General features: G+C 41.3%; 1 protein-coding gene across 1 annotated transcript; it reads left to right on the top strand.

The window, feature by feature from the left end:
• Positions 1-1,461: 1,461 nt before the first annotated feature.
• Positions 1,462-20,849, top strand: CHST15 (carbohydrate sulfotransferase 15; the record flags this gene model as incomplete). Its single annotated transcript, XM_082002424.1, has 7 exons — positions 1,462-2,811; positions 3,568-3,907; positions 7,800-7,946; positions 12,398-12,554; positions 16,537-16,693; positions 19,300-19,447; positions 20,659-20,849. Exons 1-7 carry the CDS (start codon positions 2,224-2,226, stop codon positions 20,847-20,849), a joined length of 1,728 nt encoding a protein of 575 aa, XP_081858550.1. The 5' UTR covers positions 1,462-2,223.
• Positions 20,850-21,365: the final 516 nt, after the last annotated feature.

The raw sequence follows: 21,365 nt of genomic DNA, 5'->3' as shown, positions 1-21,365 counted from the left end.
AAATTGTTTGTTATTGAACCTTCAGGGTAACTGCTCAGGTTAATAGTGAGGCTGGCTGCAGAAGGGCTGAAAGATGGGTTGCGGCAGACCAGGTCCTGAGTGATGCTGAGAAATGGAGATGTTGGGAGGGAACTGAGTCACTGCTTTCGTGGCTATCCACATCGAGATGGACTAGGAACATTACAGCACTGGAGCCTTAAGCTACCTTCATTTCTAGGGACTAAAGGGAAATTTAGTCTAAATTAATTTTAAGTAAATTTAACTAAAGGGAAGTTCTGTCTTTATCAGGTGACAAAAGCCAAAATAGAAGTTGCCTGTCAGAGCCATACAATACCACCGCCCTTTAGGCTTTCGCCATCTTTTTCTTTTCCTTTTCATCCTATGCCAGTTTATTGTTTTGCCTGTGACTTTTCAAGATTGTTTCAAAATATTTCCCATTCTTTGTTCTCCCAGAAAACTAATTCTAGAAAGTAAAAATATTTTCCAGTATAAAGAACAAGGTGTATTATCTGTGAACTTTCATATTTGATAATCTGGGCTCTCAAAATAGAGAGTTGATTTTGACCTTAAAATGTGGGTAGTTCCAGTAAGATATTTAATAAACCATGAAAACAGAAATTCTAGAGGAACTATGCATAAATATGCTTTAATTAAAACCATCCTTAAGCTGATGACTTGTTTGTGACTTTAAGTGTCTCTGCTCTGAATGCTGCCTGGAAAGCCGAGCATGGACATGCTCAAGCCAAGACTAAAGCTTGACATAAATACTTTGTGGCCTGGTGAATTTTTGGCTGTAAGCAGCCTTGCTGTTGAAGTGTTTAAAGGAGGATGGCATGTATGCTGTGCAGCAGGGTGCTTCAGCCTCTGGTCTGTGTGGACGTGGAGACCTTCATGGGACCCATGAGTGCTCAAGTCTCTGCTCCTGGTGGCTGCCTTGTAGCAAGGGACATCTGCTCCTGCAATTTCTGCACGTCCTCTCCTGCACCAAAGTGCACACCATTAAGAGGACTTGCTGGTTCCAGGATCTTGCCTTGAAACTGCAGTACTGATCGTACACTTCATTTAAGTAACACATCGTGCCATTTTTAGCAAGTACTGTGCTTTCAAAACGTGCTTGTCTAGTAGGGCTGAAAGTATCTTGGTGGCTTGGTCCAGAAACCAGAGATCCTGTCATGAGGCTTTGCTCGTGTCTACTATTTAATCCCTTCAATTTGCTGAATGTTTTATTTGTGGCTTTTGGGTTTTTTTGTTTAGCTTCTTATCTCATATTCTTTGAAGGAGACTGTTATCTTATTATATTATCATGTTATGTTACCTTGTCCTCTTAAGGTTCCTTCTCCACCAGGACAGTTAATTTAAGGTCCCCATGCAAAGACAGGGGATATTTATAGTCCATATATCTTCCGTATTATAAGAGCACATTAAGACCTGTTAGATAGTTTCGTGAGTAGCTGAGGGAAGTTGTGTAGTGTTACCTGTGGTAGCAACTGTTCATTGATGTGAGCAGATGGGTGATTGAAAGGAAGGGCAAATCACTATGAACTTGAAGCCAAATGTTTCCTGGGTTTAACGTCATGAGTGCTGTAATTAATATACTTGGCAATTAGAAGACATCTTTCAGATAGAGTTGTGAAATTACCTGTAGTAGATTCTACTTTGCAATGGCTTTGAATGAAGGTGAATGTAGGTATTATGTCTGCTGTTCTGTGTGTGTCTATGTATGTTTTTGTTTCTTTAGGTTGTACAATGCAATCTTTGAAACCATCTCTGGGAAGATGAAGCTTCCAGTAGCAGCAGTCTGCTTCAAAACCCGATTGTTTTAAGAGTACCCGGGAATTTCTACCCATATTTGCCTATTCCAGCATAAATCAGAGGACAATGAGTTATTTTTATTTTTTGCATATTTTCACGCTATGTAACAATTTTTCTTCCTTCTCATTTTGTTCAATGGGAAAAACTTGAGCCAGTTGTGTAGCTGATTCTTACTTTACCACATTCCTCTTACTGAGCCAAATTCTTGGAAACCACATCCACAGTACATCTATTTTTGTGTGGTGTTTGTTGTTTTTTTTTCTTTATGTGACATATGTCACTTTTTGAATGCTTTTACCCATTCTGGTTTGAACCTGTCCTTTTGCATTGCTGAGTAGTCATAGAATCACACAAGGAATTAAATCATTTCAGACTTACAGAAGATGACTCATATGCTTCAGAAACATTTGTATGGCTGTGCTTGGCTCATTAATACAGGAGTTTAACAGTAGTAATATGAGGTATTGCGTTAATTGTTGCATACATTTATTACCAAATGACTTGCACAGACAGTGTTTCAGATGCCGTGGACCTAATCATAATAACCAGAAGTGTCCTGTTTGCAAAGGAGAAAATAAGATCCCTTTGTACACTGATAGCAAGCAGATGAAGTTGCTTGCAGTTCTGGAAGTAAGGACTGATCCCAGTGAAAGCTGGAATGGATTTTTCTGCTTGAGGAAGGGGAAGCTATGCAGCTTAATATTTGGGTTGATTATAATGACTCTAGTGATGGCATCCTACGTACTGACTGGAGCCAAGCATGGCCTGTTGTTAATACCGTCTCCCTTCCATTACGGAGCTTTTACTAGCAATCCAAGCTTAATGGACAATGAAAGCCTTAGTGACATGAAAGACCATTACCAGCCTTCTAAAATGAATATTTCATACGTAAAGGATTATCCAAGCATTAAATTAATTATTGACACTATTACTTCAAAGATAGAGTTTATAACAAGACAGCGACCTGATTTAGAAGAGCTGAGGAAACAAGAGCCACATGTAAGTATGAATTAAAGTGTATCTGAAACTACCGTATACTTGCTTATTTCAAGACTTTTAGTTCAATCTTTTACTGAGGTAATAAAAGTGTAACTGCTTCGATGTTCATATAGTGATTTACATCACCTAGAGTCTCCTGATTTACACCAACTGAAAAGTTGATATTGTAGATTACGTCCTTCTGAGTGACAGGCAAAGTAGGTGGGTTATATAAATGGTCTTGACACCTGAAACAAAAAATCAGGCTGTCTTCTGATAGCTGTACAGTCTCATTGAATTTTTACCTTGTCTCATGCAGAATCATTTTGACTTAGAACTGCCAGTCACCTTAAATGCTAAATAAGAAAGGAGCCTTTCTAATAACTGATTACCAGTGTGCCTTCCTGAAAATCCACTCATTACAAACCTTGTATTTCAGAGTTAAAAACTGGAAGGTAACTCGATTTGAGTATTATGTGTTTGACTTTAAAAATTAATTCTTGGGGTTGCAGGGGAGTTGGGGGATTATTGAGGTCCATTCCGGCCTTAAGATCAAAGGACTTCTAAATGTACTCCTCTCCCAGTCCAACTGTTTGTACAGGATTTGGTTCCAGTGTCATCAGATTAAATAAGTTACGTCAACTTTGTAGTTAAAGAAATAAGGGTTAAGAATGTCCACATAGTTTTGCTATTGTGTTGTCTTCCTGTGCTAAGTTAGAAAAGTATAACTCTAAATTTTTGCTGCCTTGACTGAAATTGTTGTTCTTTATGTTGCAGATGTTTTCAGTAATTCCTAATAAATTCCTTCCAAATAGCAAGAATCCTTGTTGGTATGAAGAGTACAGAGGAAACACAACCACAGATCCTTATGCAACAAACTCCTATGCACTGTATTCAAAGCGCTTTCGAACCATATTTGATTACCTCAGGAAGGTGTTTTGGAACCACTTGTACCATTATAAGGACAAACACTACCGCCTGCGCTGTCTCCCCCATTTCTACATCATTGGCCAGCCCAAATGTGGGACGACGGACCTGTATGACCGGCTCAGGCTGCACCCTGACGTTCGGTTCTCAGCAATCAAAGAGCCACACTGGTGGACAAGAAAACGGTTTGGTGAGTAAACATGCCCTCTGATATTCAGGCGAGTTGTCTCTATTAAACTTTGACATGTCTTATATGTATTTGGGGTGAAGTTTATGGATTTGCTCCATATTGGCTTAAAACCACTGGAGTTAATAGTTTTAAAAAATCCCAGTGATGAATGCTCAGTAGGTTCCAGCCTGCTTTTGTTTAATGATGTTCTGGGTTAAACTTTTCGAGATGATGCAGATTTCATTTGGTTTATTTGCAGTGGTCTGGAAAATCTAGGAAAAAAATAAAAAAAGATAAAACCAACCCTGTGAATTTGTAAAAGCAGGAAGAGGAACTATTAGGTTGTGATGGGAGATTTAAAGAATAGCAGTGATAGTTTTGTGTTGTAAAATTCTGTAAAGCCTTTCTTACATGAATAAATGATGTGTCAGTATTTGAAATGTGGGTGGCTTCGGTCCTTATGATTTAATAAATACAACTGTGCTTTTGGTAGAAGCTTCATTAGTGTTGCAGCTCTAGTCAAGCACTGAACAGTAGAGATGCTCTGCATGAGAAAGCTCTCTCACACTGAGGAACCTGCACATATTTTTGATGGTCTTTTCGTGGGTGACATCAATATTTCATGAAGTGACCCTTCGTCTCTGCAGGTAGACTTGAATAGTTGAGGTTATGGCCTGTTGGAGCAAGACGCATCCACCCCTCGCGGTTGCACCTTCGAAGGGTTTCTGAGGGCGGTGGGGCTGCGCGCATTGTTTTTATCCATCTGAAGTGTTTATGTCTTTCCTGTTCTCTCTTCCCCGGGCAACAAGGAAGGTCAATCTTGTGGCTAGAGACTAGATGAGATGTAGAGGACCCATTTTCGATTCCTGACTCTGCCGTGTGCTTAGTGCCTTCCTCTAAATGCAGATGCATAGAATGCTTGCTGTATTCCACCCACATTCTGGATTTTCCAACTGCTGAGTCTAGCTGTTAAGTGCTGGTATGCCCTCGCTTTGTATGACTTTGGTATCAAAGATCACAGGCTTTTCAGTGATTTTACTATTTCCAAGAGGAAAATACTGGTTATTTTACGGTGACATGTTCGCTTCTGTTTCTCATTTCCTGTTGCTTTACTGCAGACACTGCCTTTGGAACAAGAGAAAACCTAGCATTGTGGGGCAGATTGTTTGATGAGGACTTTGCATCACTACTTTCTTTTTGGTGCTTTTCTAAGCTTCCTTGAAATAGGAAACTATCTGTTCTAATGAACCGCTGTGGCTACCAGCAAGGAAGGACACTTTCTGAGGGACCATGACACCTGCAGTGCTGCTTCTGTTCTTTATTTTGGGGTCGTACCTTAAATTCTTTATTTCTCCTGCATGTGGTGTTGCTGTTTCCATCTCCCTTCCCTGTGTCCTGGAGCCCAGAAGAACCCCTTGAGCTCCTGCAGACAAGCGCTTTGATCCTTGCTGCTCAGTGAGGAGGAGGGCTCAGCCACAGAGCCGGGGTTTCATACTTCTCATAGAGCAACGGTTTTGCTGTGTTCTTAGAGTTTGTATTTTCTGCCTTTGCTAAAAGAAAGGGGCTAAAATACTTTTTTAGACATTTTCTAAATGTTTGTTATAAACTAAGAGTTAAAGCAATATGATGAAACTACAGTTTTGCTTTTAAGATAATTTGATCCCACTTGGGAACATCCCTAGGAGGTACCAGTGGAGCTGGAATGGGGGAGCTGGGCTAGTTATAAAGTCCAAGGGAAGCATCGTGGTGCCCCCTGAAGCCCCACAAGAAGGCGCTCGTTCATCACCGTCAGCGGCTGACTGAAGACAAATGATAAGAATTACCTCCTGACCTGAAGGTGAAAAGTCAGATCAGTGAAGAAAGGGGATTGTAGACTTGGACGCCTTCCAGTGCGAATGCTGTGCTGCTTGTCTCTGGGTGTGTAGATGCAGGGACCATCAGCAAAACCATCTGTGGAAGATGGAGTCTGCCATGAAAGTGCTGGCAGGAAAGACTGAACCAAACTGAGACATTAAGCTAAAATCCTTTATACTAAATAGTTCCCTACACCTACATTAACATAAATATTTGGAATTAAGGTTGGAGTAAGTAGTGCATCCAACCTCGCTAAAGCAAGACTAGACTCACTAAAGCTCAGAACTGGATCTACCAAACAGGCAGAAGAGCGTAAGAAATCAGACTGGAGTGTGTATAATGTGAGAACAAGGATGAATTCCTATCTCCGTGCTGGCATTCACAAATCCTCCACTTGCATGGTCTTGTAGTCAGCCACTGGCGACCAGATGCAGATCCTTGAAGAGAACTTTCTTTGCATAATTAAATTTTTTGAAGTTATGTTGTAAAGCTGAAGAATGAGGAAAGATTGCAGAGCTTGGTATCTCATGGGAGGGAGGTCTGTAGAAATGACCTTCCTATCATCTCAGGCTGCCTGCCACTGGGAGTGAAAAATTAAGTTTTGTTCCTGGTGCCTCAGTCCTTTCATTCTGCCTCAACAGTACGTTAGCTAATGGTTGCTATTTAAAAAAAAAAAAAAAAAAAAAAAAAAGGGGTCAGGGTCCAGGGAAGAGAATATGACAAATAGACTAACAGGTGAAACTGAGGCAGTTAGTAAGCCAGCTAGCGGGTATGACTCCTATGGTCCTGGGTATTAATTTGGTTTAGTTTGTAACACTTTTCTGGAGAAGAAAGTCTCTTTGTTCTGTGGCATTCTGTGATTCAGTGGATTTTTATGAGACTGACTCATGTCAGATGAAGCTAAACAGCCCTCCTGGGGAGGCCCCATTTTGCAAATCACCGCTTTCCCATTCTGCTGGGGTGGTTGATGCTCCACAGGACTTTTTCCCAGCTTGACTGTCTCTCTTTCCTGGCTCTTAGCCACAATTTCTATTCCCATGACTGGAGTGGCAGCAAACCAAGGTAGTCTGTAGCACCATGCTTGTACCATTTTTTCCCCCTCAAAACAAGTCAAAATACACTGCTGAGCTTCCTTCTACCCTCATTTTATTTTCCCACTTTCCTAAAGGGGAAAATCAGAAAGAATGGACAAAAGAACTCCATTGCTGAGCTTTCCTCTCACATAATTGATAATTATTGGCCTTGCGGAAACAGGAAAGGAAGAGCTGAGAAGTCCCTCTCTATACTCTTAGCTTTGCTCCTACTCTGTTGCCTTCCCAATACCATCCTTGACCTCTGCCCACTTGAGAAGCCCTCCTGTGGTATGGTAAGAAGCAAGAATGCAAAGGCGGGCACGGGAAGCATGTAGAGAGTGGAGAAGTGAGACTAGATTTGGAAAGAAGAGTGGGAAAAGGAGCATAAAAAAATCACAGATGTGATGCTGAGAAATGCGGGGAGAAGGTGATACTGAACACAGCCTGGAGTGTAGGGAAGGAGAGGAGAAAAATAAGATGCTATTGTGGAGCTTCGTTTTCATACTTGTGAAAGAAAAACATGAATGATTTCCCAGTTTTCCGATTTTAAGTACATGTTGATTTGCATATTTGGCATCAGAATCTGTTCTCAATCTCCGCACAGTAAATCTAGTGGGAGTCCCATATTAATTCAGTTTATATTGGTGCAAATGAGAGCAGAATCTGGTCTTTTATATTCATTCCAAAAGCTAAATTTAGGAGAAAATAAATGCAAGCTATTCATGCAGGAACTGTAAAACAGGACACTTAAGATATTTCCTATCACTGTGAATTTATGGCTTAATCATACAGTATCTTGATTCTCAGCTACTTCGTTATTGGCACTTTTATCGGAGTGTTACACTTCATCGGTCTAATTTTGTGCTGACGTCAGCTGGCTCAGTGCCAGCCATGTCAATGAAGCTGTCTTGGTTGACACCAGCGGTTCATCTTGCCCTGCTATTATTATTTTATTTTTTTAACTTCTCTCTTTTCACTGTTTTTAGGAATCATTCGTCTGAGGGATGGATTTCACGATCGCTACCCGGTGGAAGATTACCTTGATCTGTTTGACTTAGCAGCACACCAGATTCAGGGCGTGCTGCAGAGCGAAGCAGCGGAAGAGCGTGGCAAGATGAACAACATCATAATTGGTAGGGCAAATACAGCCTCTGCAACCTGTCTCTAGCTCCAGGTTGGCAGCGTTCCTAGCTGAGGCATGCGAGGGGCATTTTCCCAGATGTGAATGGCTCGCAGCACGGAGCCCCTGACGTTGGTTTCCTCTGGCGTGCGTGGATAGTGCAGAAGTTCTTGCCTTTTCCTGGAGGGTTGTTACTTGCTTTCTTAAACAGTTGTGATTATCTTTAGAAAATGCCTGAGCAAGCAGTGAGTGTCTGATGAACTTCATAATTTTTTTTTTTTTTTAAGAGTGAGAATAACTTTGGTGAGTCCTTCAAACATTGTTTTCATTTTGTTTTCATTATGAGGGGTTTGCCTGTAGCCATGGGATTCTAGCTTCAGGTTCAAATGCTGCAGCAATGTCTCTGGGACAGCGCACTAATTGTGGCATTACAACATACAATGGGTACTGTAGAAATCCTGTAGCTGACTGGAGACAGTTTCCGTGATGGTAATGCAACTCCAAGTGTCTCTTCTCAAGCTCCAACATAAGATACCTCTAGGCAGAAGGACCACCATTTTATGTGTCATCATCCCTGTGTAGCCTATGGTGGACTGAAATAAAAATTATGAAACCATTGACCTGCTTCATTAACGGCAAAGATAATCCAAGTTTCAAGGGAGGAATATACTAAGTCAAGTTGAAGCTATCTTGTGCAGTATTTTTTTCAGGTGTGGAACCTAGAGGCATAGTGCAGGGTACTATTTGAAGATGATTTTACAGGTTCAATTGATATTAAATCACCTGACTAGCATTAAAAATGGTTTAGAAATGCTGTTGTGTTGTCCCACTGTTGGGACTGGGGTCTACAGAGGGATCCCTGTATTTCTTTCCATGACACAGTGGTTGATCCACCATGCTCATCCACTCTGGGCCATGGTTGGTTTACAGTGTCCACGAGGAACGTCAGCAGAAATCTCTAAATTCTGCTTTTGCTGTCTGCTAAAACCAGAAAACTGGTGGGAAGAGAGTTTTGCCAGTCTTTCTCTGTCACCTCAAAATTTCCCAGGGAAACCAGACACATTCCATGAAAATACTAGTTGTGCAAGAGACAGTTCCCAGTTGAAAAAAGACTTTTCAAATAGGTCTGAAGTCATTGTTCTACAGAAAATAGAGACAAGATTTTTGCACTGAGAGGGAATACCCTCAGAATAATTTTTTTGTCCCTCTCTAACCAAAAAAATTTAACCTACTGGTGGCTTGTTGAAACGGTGATGAAACCAGAGACTTGGATATAGTCACATATGTTTGATACTTCTTCAGTCTCCATTTAAGTCTATTATTTGCTTTATTAAATATTCAACATTGAGCAAAATTTTGCAAGATGGGGTCTTAAGAAATGTTGCCATCAAGGGCATCTGCAGATTTTCCTCCGACTTGCAATAATATCTCCTGTCCTTTCATGGGTGAAGGGCTTACACTAATTAAATTCACTAATCTAATTGGCAATGTACATCTTTGATTACTTACCTCCTGTTATAGCTTTTCCTAGAGTTCACTTTGTGTTTCTTTTTCCTGTAGTCTCATTTCTTGTTTCATTAAGGTTCTGTTCGCTTTTCTTATTAAGTTTACAGGAAAAGTCCTGAATGATTATACTCATTAAGTCAGTCTTTTGTGACTTTGGTAAAAAACAAAACAAAACTAGCTAGTCTAAAATGAATCCGTATGATATCAGGTTTGCTTAGAATCCTCCATTTTCTTTTTTCAGATGACTAGGAAGAAAAATCAAATTAAGACTATAAACATTGCGGTAGTTCATCATGTTACATTATTTTGAAAAGTTAAGCCTCTTTGGATATTATACTTATTGGGTAATAATTGCATTTTCAAAAAAAACCCAACATCTGCTTAGAGATGAACCAAAGAGGACAACACTGATCTAGCCTGAGGCATTCTGAGCAGGACTTGTTTATTTGTGATCATTAATAGGATAAATTCAGAGGAATGCCTTGTGAAAACATGGTAAAATTTTAATCCAGCCTGAAGAAAGAGGTTATACATCTATTCTTTAGGCAATTTAGTAATTCATATGTTTTTTAAGTCCATAACAAAATTAATATATTTTTGGTTGCACTGCAGTAATTGAACATAATTACTATAGCAGTGATTAATTTATCTCATGTTTAGTACGGTTCACTCTCTTTGCAGATATTAAATCCATATTATAAAACAGAAAGGAACACTGTCAAATTGTCAGGAGTATTTTTGGATGCTTCAGGAAATTAAAATGATGAGAGTCAGCAGAGACCAGAATGATTTTTATTAATTTTTCAAACACAACACTCCCCTTAATTTTTGACAGTCATCGTGTTTTGGGAAGATTTGCCTTCTTGAACCCAGGCTATCCTGGACTGACTGCATTAGAGCAGCACCTTGAGTCCCTGTTAGTGCTTTAGCGTGATTTGCTTGTGTGCTTCTGATCTTCCCTTGCTTGTGCGCTGCCTGCAGATTTTTGGTGGTGGCAGCTGATCCAGCTGAAACAATTTCTGTGGCGTGTTCTGGTTTGTGAGGTTACAAGAATTTGCCAAATTCTGTGTAAAGGCACTGATTTTATTTAGTTCAGATGGCACACGTAAGCAGATGTTCTTAGATTTGGTCTCTATATGTGAGCTAACTGGAATAAATCCAGTAGAGTGTCCAACGTGATCAGAGGTCTACAGAGCAGAGAAGTGTAAAGGAAGGAAGACCATAAAAGCTATTCTAGAGAGGAAGAGATGGCTTGATGAGGTCATAGACTTTTAATCTTTGGCACGATTTAGGCAAACGTTTTTGAGGGAGCAGTTTAAGCTTGGCCATTCCTGTCAGGGAGTTGTAGCAGTGACTTTCCAAGGTCACTATCATCCCTGGAGTGCGCTACTCTGTAAATCCGTGTATGCAAGTGCTCGTACCCATTTGCATTATACCATCGTCTCGTAGCACAGAAATAGCTGCGTGACACTTTTGTGGTACGGCCATCTCAGCTCTTGTCCTGTATTTAGTCTTTTGTGTTTCTGCTCCACCCAGTGTGGGAGCTGGGCTAGTTGAGTTTTAATTGACAAGTCAAAGCCCACCAATGATTAGGCAGTGGTTTGGCTAATTAATTTAGAATGGAAAGGCAGAGCTGTTGTGCGCACCCACCTTTAGCCAATGGACCTGATCTCCTCCTGAAAACAGGGAAAATGAACATGACAGAAGATTAATATGTTTTCTAACAACTCCTAGACTTTATTAATGAATCACAGTATGCTAAGCTGCAGTTTGGAGCCAGTACCTATTTCATGTTGTGTTTTGGCCATCTTTTAAAATTTTTATTGGACTTTCCCAGGAGAGAGGGGAAAAAAAAAAAAAAGGAACATCATGTGCAAGTCTGTAAGCCTACAACGTTATTATTTTTTCATCTCATTCCTTTTGATTCAGAAAACCTCATTAACAAGAATTAGCTCTCATGAGACTGTCAAAGAGTAGAAGTTTCCAAAAACCTTCTGTATATGTTTTAATAAATGCTGGTGTGCCACATAAATGCCAGTATTACTTAAAAAGACAGGGAAGATTACACAATTCAAAACCTTGTATCAGATCATTTATTTAGCAGCTGAAGCGTCATACAGGTTGTTTTGGCAGAGACGTTACTGATTGTATTTCTCCCTGTAGCTTACTTTCAGACTAAGCTGCTTCAGAAACTAAGGCTATCAGAATCTGCCATTTAACCAAATGTGTTTTTTATTCTATAGATTTTCTTTCATCTGATTTTTAGGAAATACTTACATTTGACTTAATCTACATGAATAATTGTAGTTATATAAAAAACCTCTGATAATGGCTAATTCTCAAAATGGGGTATTTCAAACAGCAGTGACATAATTCAGCTCACTGGTGCATTTTTTTTTTTACGTTTCCCATGCGCTCACCAACTCTCCTATTTATCTTCTCAACATTATTGATCTGCTGGAGTGGCAGTTTCCACTTTTTTTTTTCCTTAGTTTTTGTCAAATTGTACAATTTGTTAGCAACTTACTTCTCTGAGATCAGGAGCATTAAAACCAACCCTCGAGATGCTACAGAGAGCACGGCAGGTCTTCAGCAGTGACGAGCTCCTGCCTCCTCGCTGGAGGATGTGCCAAAACCCTGAGAAGTCCATTCCAGCTCAGATCAAATATATTTGCATGCGTTAACCACTAACAGGAAGCTGTGTGGTTAGTGGACAGTAATATTTCAGGTGGAATTCCATATAACCTGCCTTAACCATCACTACGTTCGCAAAGGTGCGAGGCAGTGTGATTGCTCTGGCTCTGCGGAGCATTAGCCAGATCAATTTGCAAGAACCAAGGTATGTTGAAATTAATAGAGTCAATTTTAAACGGTCTACACCAGTTCAAAATTCAGCCAATTTCCACTCCAATACAAAGAATGAAATGAGTTACTAGCAGAGATGCTTTTAATTTCCAGGGGAGGCCAGTGCCTCGACGATGTGGGACAACAACGCTTGGATTTTCTTTTACGACAACAGTACTGAAGGAGAACCTCCCTTCTTAATCCAGGATTTTATCCATGCCTTCCAACCGAATGCCAAACTTATCATCATGCTGAGAGACCCTGTTGAAAGGTGAGCAAGGATCATGTTGCTAAAATATGCAAGAAAAATTTCTTACTAGAATAATTTTATTAACTCTCGCTCTCTTGGATGCAAGTAAATGTTCACATGGTATTTGAGAGAGTTACCTGGTTAATGATGAGAGCTGCCAAGGGGTTTTGTTCTGCGTATTTTGGCATATGTAATTGTGATAGTGTTTTAAAGGGGGGCATGTGAGTGTAAATGCCACAGTGAATGCCATGCATGGACACCGGAGCTACTCCGAAAAAAATTATTTATACGTTGCCAAATGCAATATAACTCCATTACCTGAGCTGATATGCCCTGGTTCTCAGCAGGGCTCACTAGACTGAGTATGGCACTGCATTTACGTGTCTCGGCATAAGTGGTCCTGTGAAGGGCTTCAAGTCGTGTTGAGTGATAAGGCTTATGTCTTCAAGGGGTATACTCTTCAAAATGATTAAAAGATTGCAAAAAGCTCCAGAGTAGCAAATGGTACAAACGTTTTTAATCTTAAAAATGTTTGGTGCAACGCTCATATAAGGCTTCCCTAGACAATTTTAGCTTGCACAGCTAACAGCTGCTTAGGAGTTCATCTTTGGTCTTCCTGACGTTGTCTGCAGTGGGAGGGCTCTACTTTTGCAGAGGTGTGGGCTGTTCTTGAATGGTTTTCCATCGTGTTAGCTACGAATGTCCTTCTTTTCACTTGGATTTCTCTTTTTCTCTCCAGTCTTCCTCCAGATTTCTAGGGCATTGCTTTCCGCTGTGTCCTCTGGAGGAGGATGGTAATGATGAGGGTAATGGGGAGAGTGGAGAGGATGGAGGCGGCGTCCAAAAGGATCAGACCAAGGGGGTGTGAATTCCTTCTCTCTGTAGCTCCACGGGGATATTCAGGATGCTTGGGGCTAGGTCAGTGCTCAGAGGCAAAGCCAAGGGAATGGAGCGGGGAATGCAGACGCTGATGGGCACCAGGCTCTGGTGAGAGCGCGGGCACTGGGAGGAGGGCAGGCGCGGGGTGCTCGCGCGGGCGGGCAGGCTGTACCCCCGCCCAGCAGCTGCCCGGCGACTTGGCGGCGGGAAGGGACGGGTGCTCCTTGGTGAGCATCCCCGACGGTGGGACTTGGCAGGTCACGGCTACCGGTGAGAGGCAGAGCTGTGCGAGTGCTTGTCATCTCCTGCATCAGGAAATACGGCGCTCAGCTTTTAACGGCACCTCCTGACCTCAGGATTTAACAGACGGTCATTTTGTGCGAGAGAGCTGGCTGAAGTGGCTTCCTCGTGTAAACTACCGACCAATTCCCCGATTGCTTTAAGCACCCTCTGTAATGTGGGTGCAGCCCTTTCCCAGCTTTAGTAAGGGTGAGATAAAAAGTCACCTTCATCTCCCTTACTGCATTTATGGCGAATTGTTTTCTTTTTGTTTGCGATTCCTTATGCCCTCATTGCTGATAAATCATCTGAACTGCAGGAGCAAAAGCAGCCGTGGCAGAAGGGGCACCCATCGGCGATGCGGGGCGGTGGGGCAGTGGCCTTGCAGTAGCCAGGAGGACGTGGGTGCTGCCCAGGGTCTGGGACAGGGTCTGGTCTGACCTGCGCAGGGTCTGGTCTATCCCCCAAGGCGGGGATATCAAGGTTTGTGATAGTGGGTATCAGTGGCCTCGTTATTTCATTGTAATGGATGGTGATTGAGGGTAATGACTTCAAGTAGCCAGAACAGCTGAAATCCTAATCAGCATAGGTTTTATTTCCAGGCAGATGTCCCCAGAATTAAAAACAGATGGAAAGAAATACAGAAAAATCTCAACTGCCCTGGGGAGAGAGAACTTGTCTTCAAGAACATAGTTTTCTATAAGATGTCAGCAAGTCTCTAAAATGATATATTTATTTCAATGGATAATTAGAAATACTAAGCAGTCATATTAAATCTCTTAAATAAAATTGCAGCTGGGCCCATCCGGTACATGGTGCCTGTTGGCAGGAAGCTTTTTACCTGCTCTGCCGGAAGCGGTTGGTCCTGCCATCCCTGGGACAAGCTGGGCAAGCCCGAGTCTTGTTGATGTACACACTTTTCTGCAAGCAAGAGATACTGTTGTGTGCCTAATTTAGTTGGCTGGCTTTGTCCCTTAGCTTCTCCCCAGCTCATCCTTGCACCCTGCACTGGTGGGGTGGCTCTTTGGTGGGTGCAGCATGAGGGACCTGAGGTTTGCCATTGCAGATGGAGAGGACACACATGGTGCCGTGTCCTCAACGGACCTCATGTTGTGGTCCTCAAGCAGTGGTGGGCATCACTTTGAAACAGGCTGCCCAACCAGTCTGGTCCAAGCCTGGTATCTCAGAGCAGAGGGAGGGTACTGGGTGCCTCTGCCTCATCTTCTATAGTTTTCTGCAATTTTTCTTCTAAAACGTATGTAAAAAAATTGAATTAAAAGCATCCTGCAACAAATATTTCCCTTTTCTTCCTTTTTAGATGAACAGAGAGTCTTCATTGCTTCATATGGGAATTAAAACCCTGTTCTTGCAAAACACTAACATAAATAATGAGTGTGGAGGGGCTATTCCTGTGCTTAAGTGCTTTGCTGGATTGGGGCCTAAATTTTCTAAATTAAATGATGAATTTTTAAGTACCTGTGGAAATCTAGGGAAATTAAAATATAAATAAAGCAAATGCAATACAAAAGGTTACTGCAGCAATAAAATGAGACCTAAATAAAACATTTTTTTTCGGTAATTTCTTAGAAACCTGTGTTTTTTGAAAGAGGCTGAAAGATATCTAGGATTTCTGGAATTGTGTCCAGAGGTAGGTGCTATGGAGGTGTAACATTTGTGCTGCAAACACACTCATAAAGCTGTCTCCAGAATCCTGCATATGGTTGGGGTTCTGGTCATAGTTTCTAAGCCTAAACACAAAAGAAAATTAAAATACCATGTTCAGCTGGTGATTCACAATCTAATATTTATGCCATGTCTCTTTGAACCATGTTTATCTTGGAAAAGTTTGATCAAGGTTTCAGGGATTAATGCTAAAGTAGATACTTTATTGCCTATAAGTTTTGGGTTGTTTTTCCACCATCGTCACCCAAAGGGACTTGAATTTAGATAATCTTTTTTAAGTGATATTAAGCAATTGTAAAACTTGCGCTAAAAATGTGCCATGAAGGGGTACTCCTCTGCTGTAGCTTAGAGAAATTCCTGTTGCTGGTGGCTTTTTCCTCACAGCAGCAGCTGATGCAGAGGCTCTGCTTGCCTGCAAGCTGCCAACCAACATACATGGGGCCACCTCCTGCTGTCCTCAAAGCAGAGGTGGGACTGCTTGGGGAACGCAGCACTACAGGCTGCCGCACAAATGTGAACCATTCACCTAGCTGTAGTATTTCAGCTTGGAAAAAAACAAGAGGGGGAATGCTGTAAATTGGAAGTTTTTGATGGAAAGCCAATATAAGAGCGGAGGTGGAGCTTTCTGAAGAAAACGAGGAAATCTGGACGCTTTCCTACCCTTGATGGTAGCCAGCTTGGTAATCATATAAAAATCAGTCTTTCTAACCCATCCCATTCCTCTGTTGGTTTTGAAATCAAGTTTTTGAGATGAGGACTGTTTCTACCCATGGCAGTGCGGAGCACCAGATATAGAGGGGTACCAATGCCAGCTGAGACCAGTTCTACTGTTCGCATATAACACAAATTTAAAGTATATACATTTGAAGAATTTCCCTTCATGAGAAAATACTGGCTCACACGATTACTAGGGTCAGGTTCTCAAGGGATGCTGACCTTGAAAGAGGGAATGATGTTTAGCAGCTCTCTGGAGTGGATGTTGCTCTGAGCCAAAATCCATCAAAATGAACAGAAAATGTGTCACTGGCTGAACAGGCTGTCGGCGGGGCAATGTTACAGACGTGTACCCTTTCCCTCGATTCACATAAGTGATTGCCATTGTCATGTAAATAAATCTTCTTTCATTTCCTCTGTCATTTACTTACACGTATCTCATTTGCAGATTGTACTCCGATTATCTGTACTTTGCAAGTGCTAATAAATCTGCAGAAGATTTTCATGAAAAAGTGGCAGAATCGCTGCAGCTGTTTGAAAATTGCATGCTGGATTACTCATTGAGAGCCTGTGTCTACAACAACACCCTGAACAATGCCATGCCCGTAGGTATCTCCAAGAATACTTGATTCCTTGCTTGTTTAATGGTACATCGGGTCAAGGTTATTAAAATACCAAAATACTGTGCAAATAAGTATCAAGAAATAAAACTTTCTCCCTTTTCGTTTGTAAAGCGGATGACATAAATATATGTGTAAGCATGTAAAAGCTGATGTACTGGCTCAGCTGTCTCCTCAGTCTGTTCCCTGATGAATGCCAACAGTAATAATACAGTCTTTCTATGTGCAAACGTATGGAGGGCACATTTAGTGAAGATTACAATTTAATGTGCAAGCTTTTTGCAGATCTCTCCAAAAAGTAGCTCTGGCAAGGATCTTTGTGGTACGAAATTGCCTCAAAATCAGAATAAATTATGTATTCTTTTGCAAGAAAAGGTTACCAATAACTAGATAAAACCTTTCTGTTTTTTTAAAATTGTGCACATCAGAAAATGATAAAAGGAAATACAGAAACTGCTGGCAGGGGAATGTGTAACAGGCGCAGTATTCCAAAATTTACATTTTTAGTGTAGAACTGACTCGTTTGAGGGGGGAGAATAATATGGAAAAGATGGACTTGAAGTATCACGTCTGGCCAAAAAAAAACCCCAGTTCTGTTTGCTTGGGCTGTAAAGGACTCGGAGGGAATACTTACCTCCCTTGTCTCCGGGGTGAAGCTATTGCCTCCTCCACTCAACAAAATAACTGTAAAAGCGTGTATTGCACAGGCTTGGGCCCCACAGCGGTAGGGCGAGCAGGAGGTTCCTCTTTCTTACTTACCTTGGCAGGTAGGCTGGAGCTGCTCGTCTTTGACGACAGCCTCCAGGACCTCCACAGCCACGCGCTGCTGCTGGGCACCACCACAGCACTTTCCAGCCATCTGCTTGCACAAATGCATTTCTTTCGGTGAGGGGAGAGAAAGGCAGAGAGAGAACCAGAAGGAAAGATCTTCCTCTTCTCTTCGTCCTCAGGGAACAGAACCAATCTTCATTTGTTGTCTCAGGCAGCCCTCTGAAGAAGGTACTTTTGAAAACGAGCAGAGGATGCCTCTTTCCAGAGAGCCACAAGCAGGTGTTTGTAATAAAACACAAATGCGAACCGTGCTCCTCAATGGGCTTTTTCAGCTGCTGCTTCAGCCATGTTGCTAAAGTCTGTTACGTGCATGGTTTGCTGTGTATTGAAAACGAGGGGTTATTTTCCCTGGTGAGCTCATTAGATTGCTAATTGTGCAACTACACCAGAAGAATTTTCTTTTGCTGTTTTTTAATATATCCCTGAAACAAGGGAGGTGCCGTAGACCTTGTCGCTGCTGATAGATGCTAAGCTGTGAAGAAAGGGGCATTTGTCAGCTTATCCTCACTTAGAGTCAGTGAAAAGCATATTACCTGGAGAAAGGGGTGCCAAGCCAGGGTGATCAAACCAAAAGTCCAGACGTGGATGTTACGGAGCGGAGAATGGCTTGGGAAGCTCTACTGCCAGATATAAAGATAGGCTGCTAAACATGGAGGCTTAATGTTATAAGCAACCAAGATGCACATCAGAATCGTACATTATGATAATAATGACTTAGCAATAATTCAAAATATGGCTTACTTTACTGGAATTTCTGTATCGATGTAGGTCACACAAGTCAGTGTAAGAAGCAAAAGAGTCTATTGTTATCTGACTTTATTGGTTCTGTGACTTGAAGAATACAACTTGAAGATGTTAAGTCTCTTTTATGAAAGATGCTTGTGACTTGGGATTATGTTTCTCTCTTCTGAGCCTGAAGGGATCTAGAAAAATATTTATTGTTGGAGTTGGAGGTTGCACAGTTGGAGGTTGGACTTTTAAGAGCGCCAGACTACCCTTTTTATGTTTCAACTTGTTATGTAAAATTGAGGAGGGAAGAAAAACAGAGATTGGGTCAGGACAGGCTGAAAAACTGCCGTTTCACATCGCTGGTCTAACATAGTCTGGCGCTCTCCTTGCGTACCCAGACGATGCGCAGTTAACACTGCCTAGCAGCCACTGCTACTGCAGCTTAGATCTACATCTAATGGTTGCAATCGGAGGATAAAGCAAATACACCCAAGTCCAATTCCTGACACCGAATCAGAAGATTTGTACAACTCATGGCGGCATGATCTGGTGCAGCTGACAATCAGGGTAAAACGAGCAGCCTTCGGGCCTGGAGAAGGCAGCAGGACTAAGCATCTTCCCTTCCACTGCCATTCCACCAGGGACTGAAAGCCCTCCGTGTCTTCGTGAAGGCTGGGTCATCCCAAGCGCTGAGGAGCAGGGAGGTGAGGTGGCCGAGCACCCTTCTGCATACGGTTGTCTCTGTGCAGCGCTTTTACGCAGATCTGTGGCTGAAGCAGCAAGTGCATAGCCAAGCCCTTAGTAAAATGACATCTCTAACCAGTAGCGAGGCCATTTGCAAAGATTTCCTTAAGCTGTGCTGAAAATAAGAGGAAGATTAAAGAATGTTCAGATATTGTCTTTTTATGGTTCCTCAACAGCATGTATTTGGGATTTGTGCCCAGAAGACAAGAGGCGAGTGTTGGTTTGTTACTCTAGAAGGTTGTAAGATGAATTAATTTTTATTTGTTTTGGGTTTTTTGTGCTTACAGGTAAGGTTACAGGTTGGACTTTATGTTGTGTATCTTTTGGACTGGCTGACAGTTTTTGACAAAGATCAGATACTCGTTCTCCGCTTGGAGGATCATGCATCAAATGTTAAATATACCATGCACATGGTGTTCCAATTTCTGGATCTGGGTAGGTATCTTCTGGCTGTTTTGAGATAAATGCAAAATATCATTATTATCCTTCTTTGTCATTTTTGCTTTATTAACAGACAAAACAGAAGCATGGGAATCTTTCTTGAAGGATGCATTAATCTTGTTGCCTGGAGTCAAGCAAAATTAAAATTCCCAAATTCCCATAGAAAGTGTGGTGTTAGAAGATCTTAACAAGACTATATCAAGCAAAAAATCAAACCCATTCAGAATGTAGGGCTATATCTTGCCATACGGAAGCCAGTCCTGCCTCTGAAGGCAGTCAGGGCTTCTTTGTCATGGGCTTACACAGACGCAAGAGCTACCCCATGCAGTTTAGACAACTCTAAGTGCTGCTGTGGTGTGTATGCTGTTGCCAGCATGTACCAATCCAGAATCTAAATCTGAGTGTGATGAAAGGTTGTGTTTCTAGCCGGGGAGAAGGAGGAAATTGTGTTTTTCTGTGTTGATTGAGACATCTGTTGCTAATCCTCAGAGAAACGCTGGCAGACAAAATGTTGCCCAATGTTGATTTGACAGTAGCAAGAGGATGAAAATGTGGCTGCAAAATAGTCTGGCTGGTCCAAACACTGGTCTAGATGATGAGAAAGTTTTGAATGTAGCAGATTGAACAGATGAAGAGCTTGGCATCTTCTTCCTGAATATGGTTTACGCTGGAAAAGTCTGTGGATTTTTATCTTGCTGAAGAACATTGTCAAGGGCTTAGGTTTAGTCCTGGAATAGGGGCACCACTATACCTGTGTGCCACTTGGATCCCATTGACAACCTCAAAAAGAAATTAAGAAAAGGGCTTGCATGATTGAGGCTTGTGGAGTTTCTACCAGCTATTAAACAACTCGCATCGTAAAATGAAATAACAGTGTAAAATTCTTGCAGCTCCAAAAGGAACAGGAAATTATATTCAATATCATAGTTGTTTTCTGAAAACAATTTTTTTCCTCCAGAAATTATTTATGCTGCCTGTTGTAAAGAAGATTAATTAATGTGAAAGGAAAACATATTATTTCCATATTTACTAACAGTGATTTATTTTATGAATGTAAGCCTGTATTCAATATTCTGAAACATCGTCGCTGCTAACACAAATTCCATTTGTCTTCCCCGGGCAAACCTTCTGATTTAGTCATACGTCTTCTTTAGTATGGGCATTTTTGGTAAAATATTTTAAGGTAATATTCTGCTTTTCCCCAGGACCCCTAAGTGAGAAACAAGAAGCTCTGATTACAAAGAGTCCTGCATCAAACACTAGACGACCTGAAGACAGAAGTCTGGGACCTATGCTACCAACAACGAAGGCAATTTTAAGAGATTTCTATAGGCCTTTTAATACAAAACTGGCACAAGTTCTTTTTGATGATGCTTTTTTATGGAAGAGGACATAATATGTAAATTTAGTGCCACAAATACAGTGCGTAAAGGAGTTTTTATTTTTTTAAATTCTATTTTTGTGCGTGGATATTTACATCTTTCCCATTCCAAAGAGAAGCTGATTGATGAGCTGAGACTCTCGCCAGTCAGCACACTTCACAACAGTTATACCGCATTTTCCTTGTGAGAATGTAAAGCATCTTGCTTATCAGTTTATTGCAACTTCCTTTACCCCGGCAAAAGAGTAGAGTGGAAAAGCATTAGCAGAAAAATTATGTCTTACACTCTCCACGGGGCTGTTGAAGTTTAACCTTCTCTAAGATGCTGCAACACAGAATTAGCATCAATTTCCTACAGTTACGCTTATAATCTCATTTTCAATATATGTTATTCATTCATTTTTTCAAACTATCAACATCATTTAGTCATTAAAATTTTTAATCGATTCAACCTCAGATTTTGTTTCTTTTTGTCAGCATATTCACAAATGGTCTTCACTCACACTAAGGTTTTTATGTTTCCATAATTCT

Source organism: Phaethon aethereus, assembly GCF_964289735.1.
Source record: "Phaethon aethereus genome assembly, chromosome: 7".
In the NCBI taxonomy this organism is placed as follows: Eukaryota; Metazoa; Chordata; class Aves; order Phaethontiformes; family Phaethontidae; genus Phaethon; species Phaethon aethereus.
Note: the sequence above shows the minus strand (reverse complement) of the source record. Positions and strands in the feature narration are given on the sequence as shown.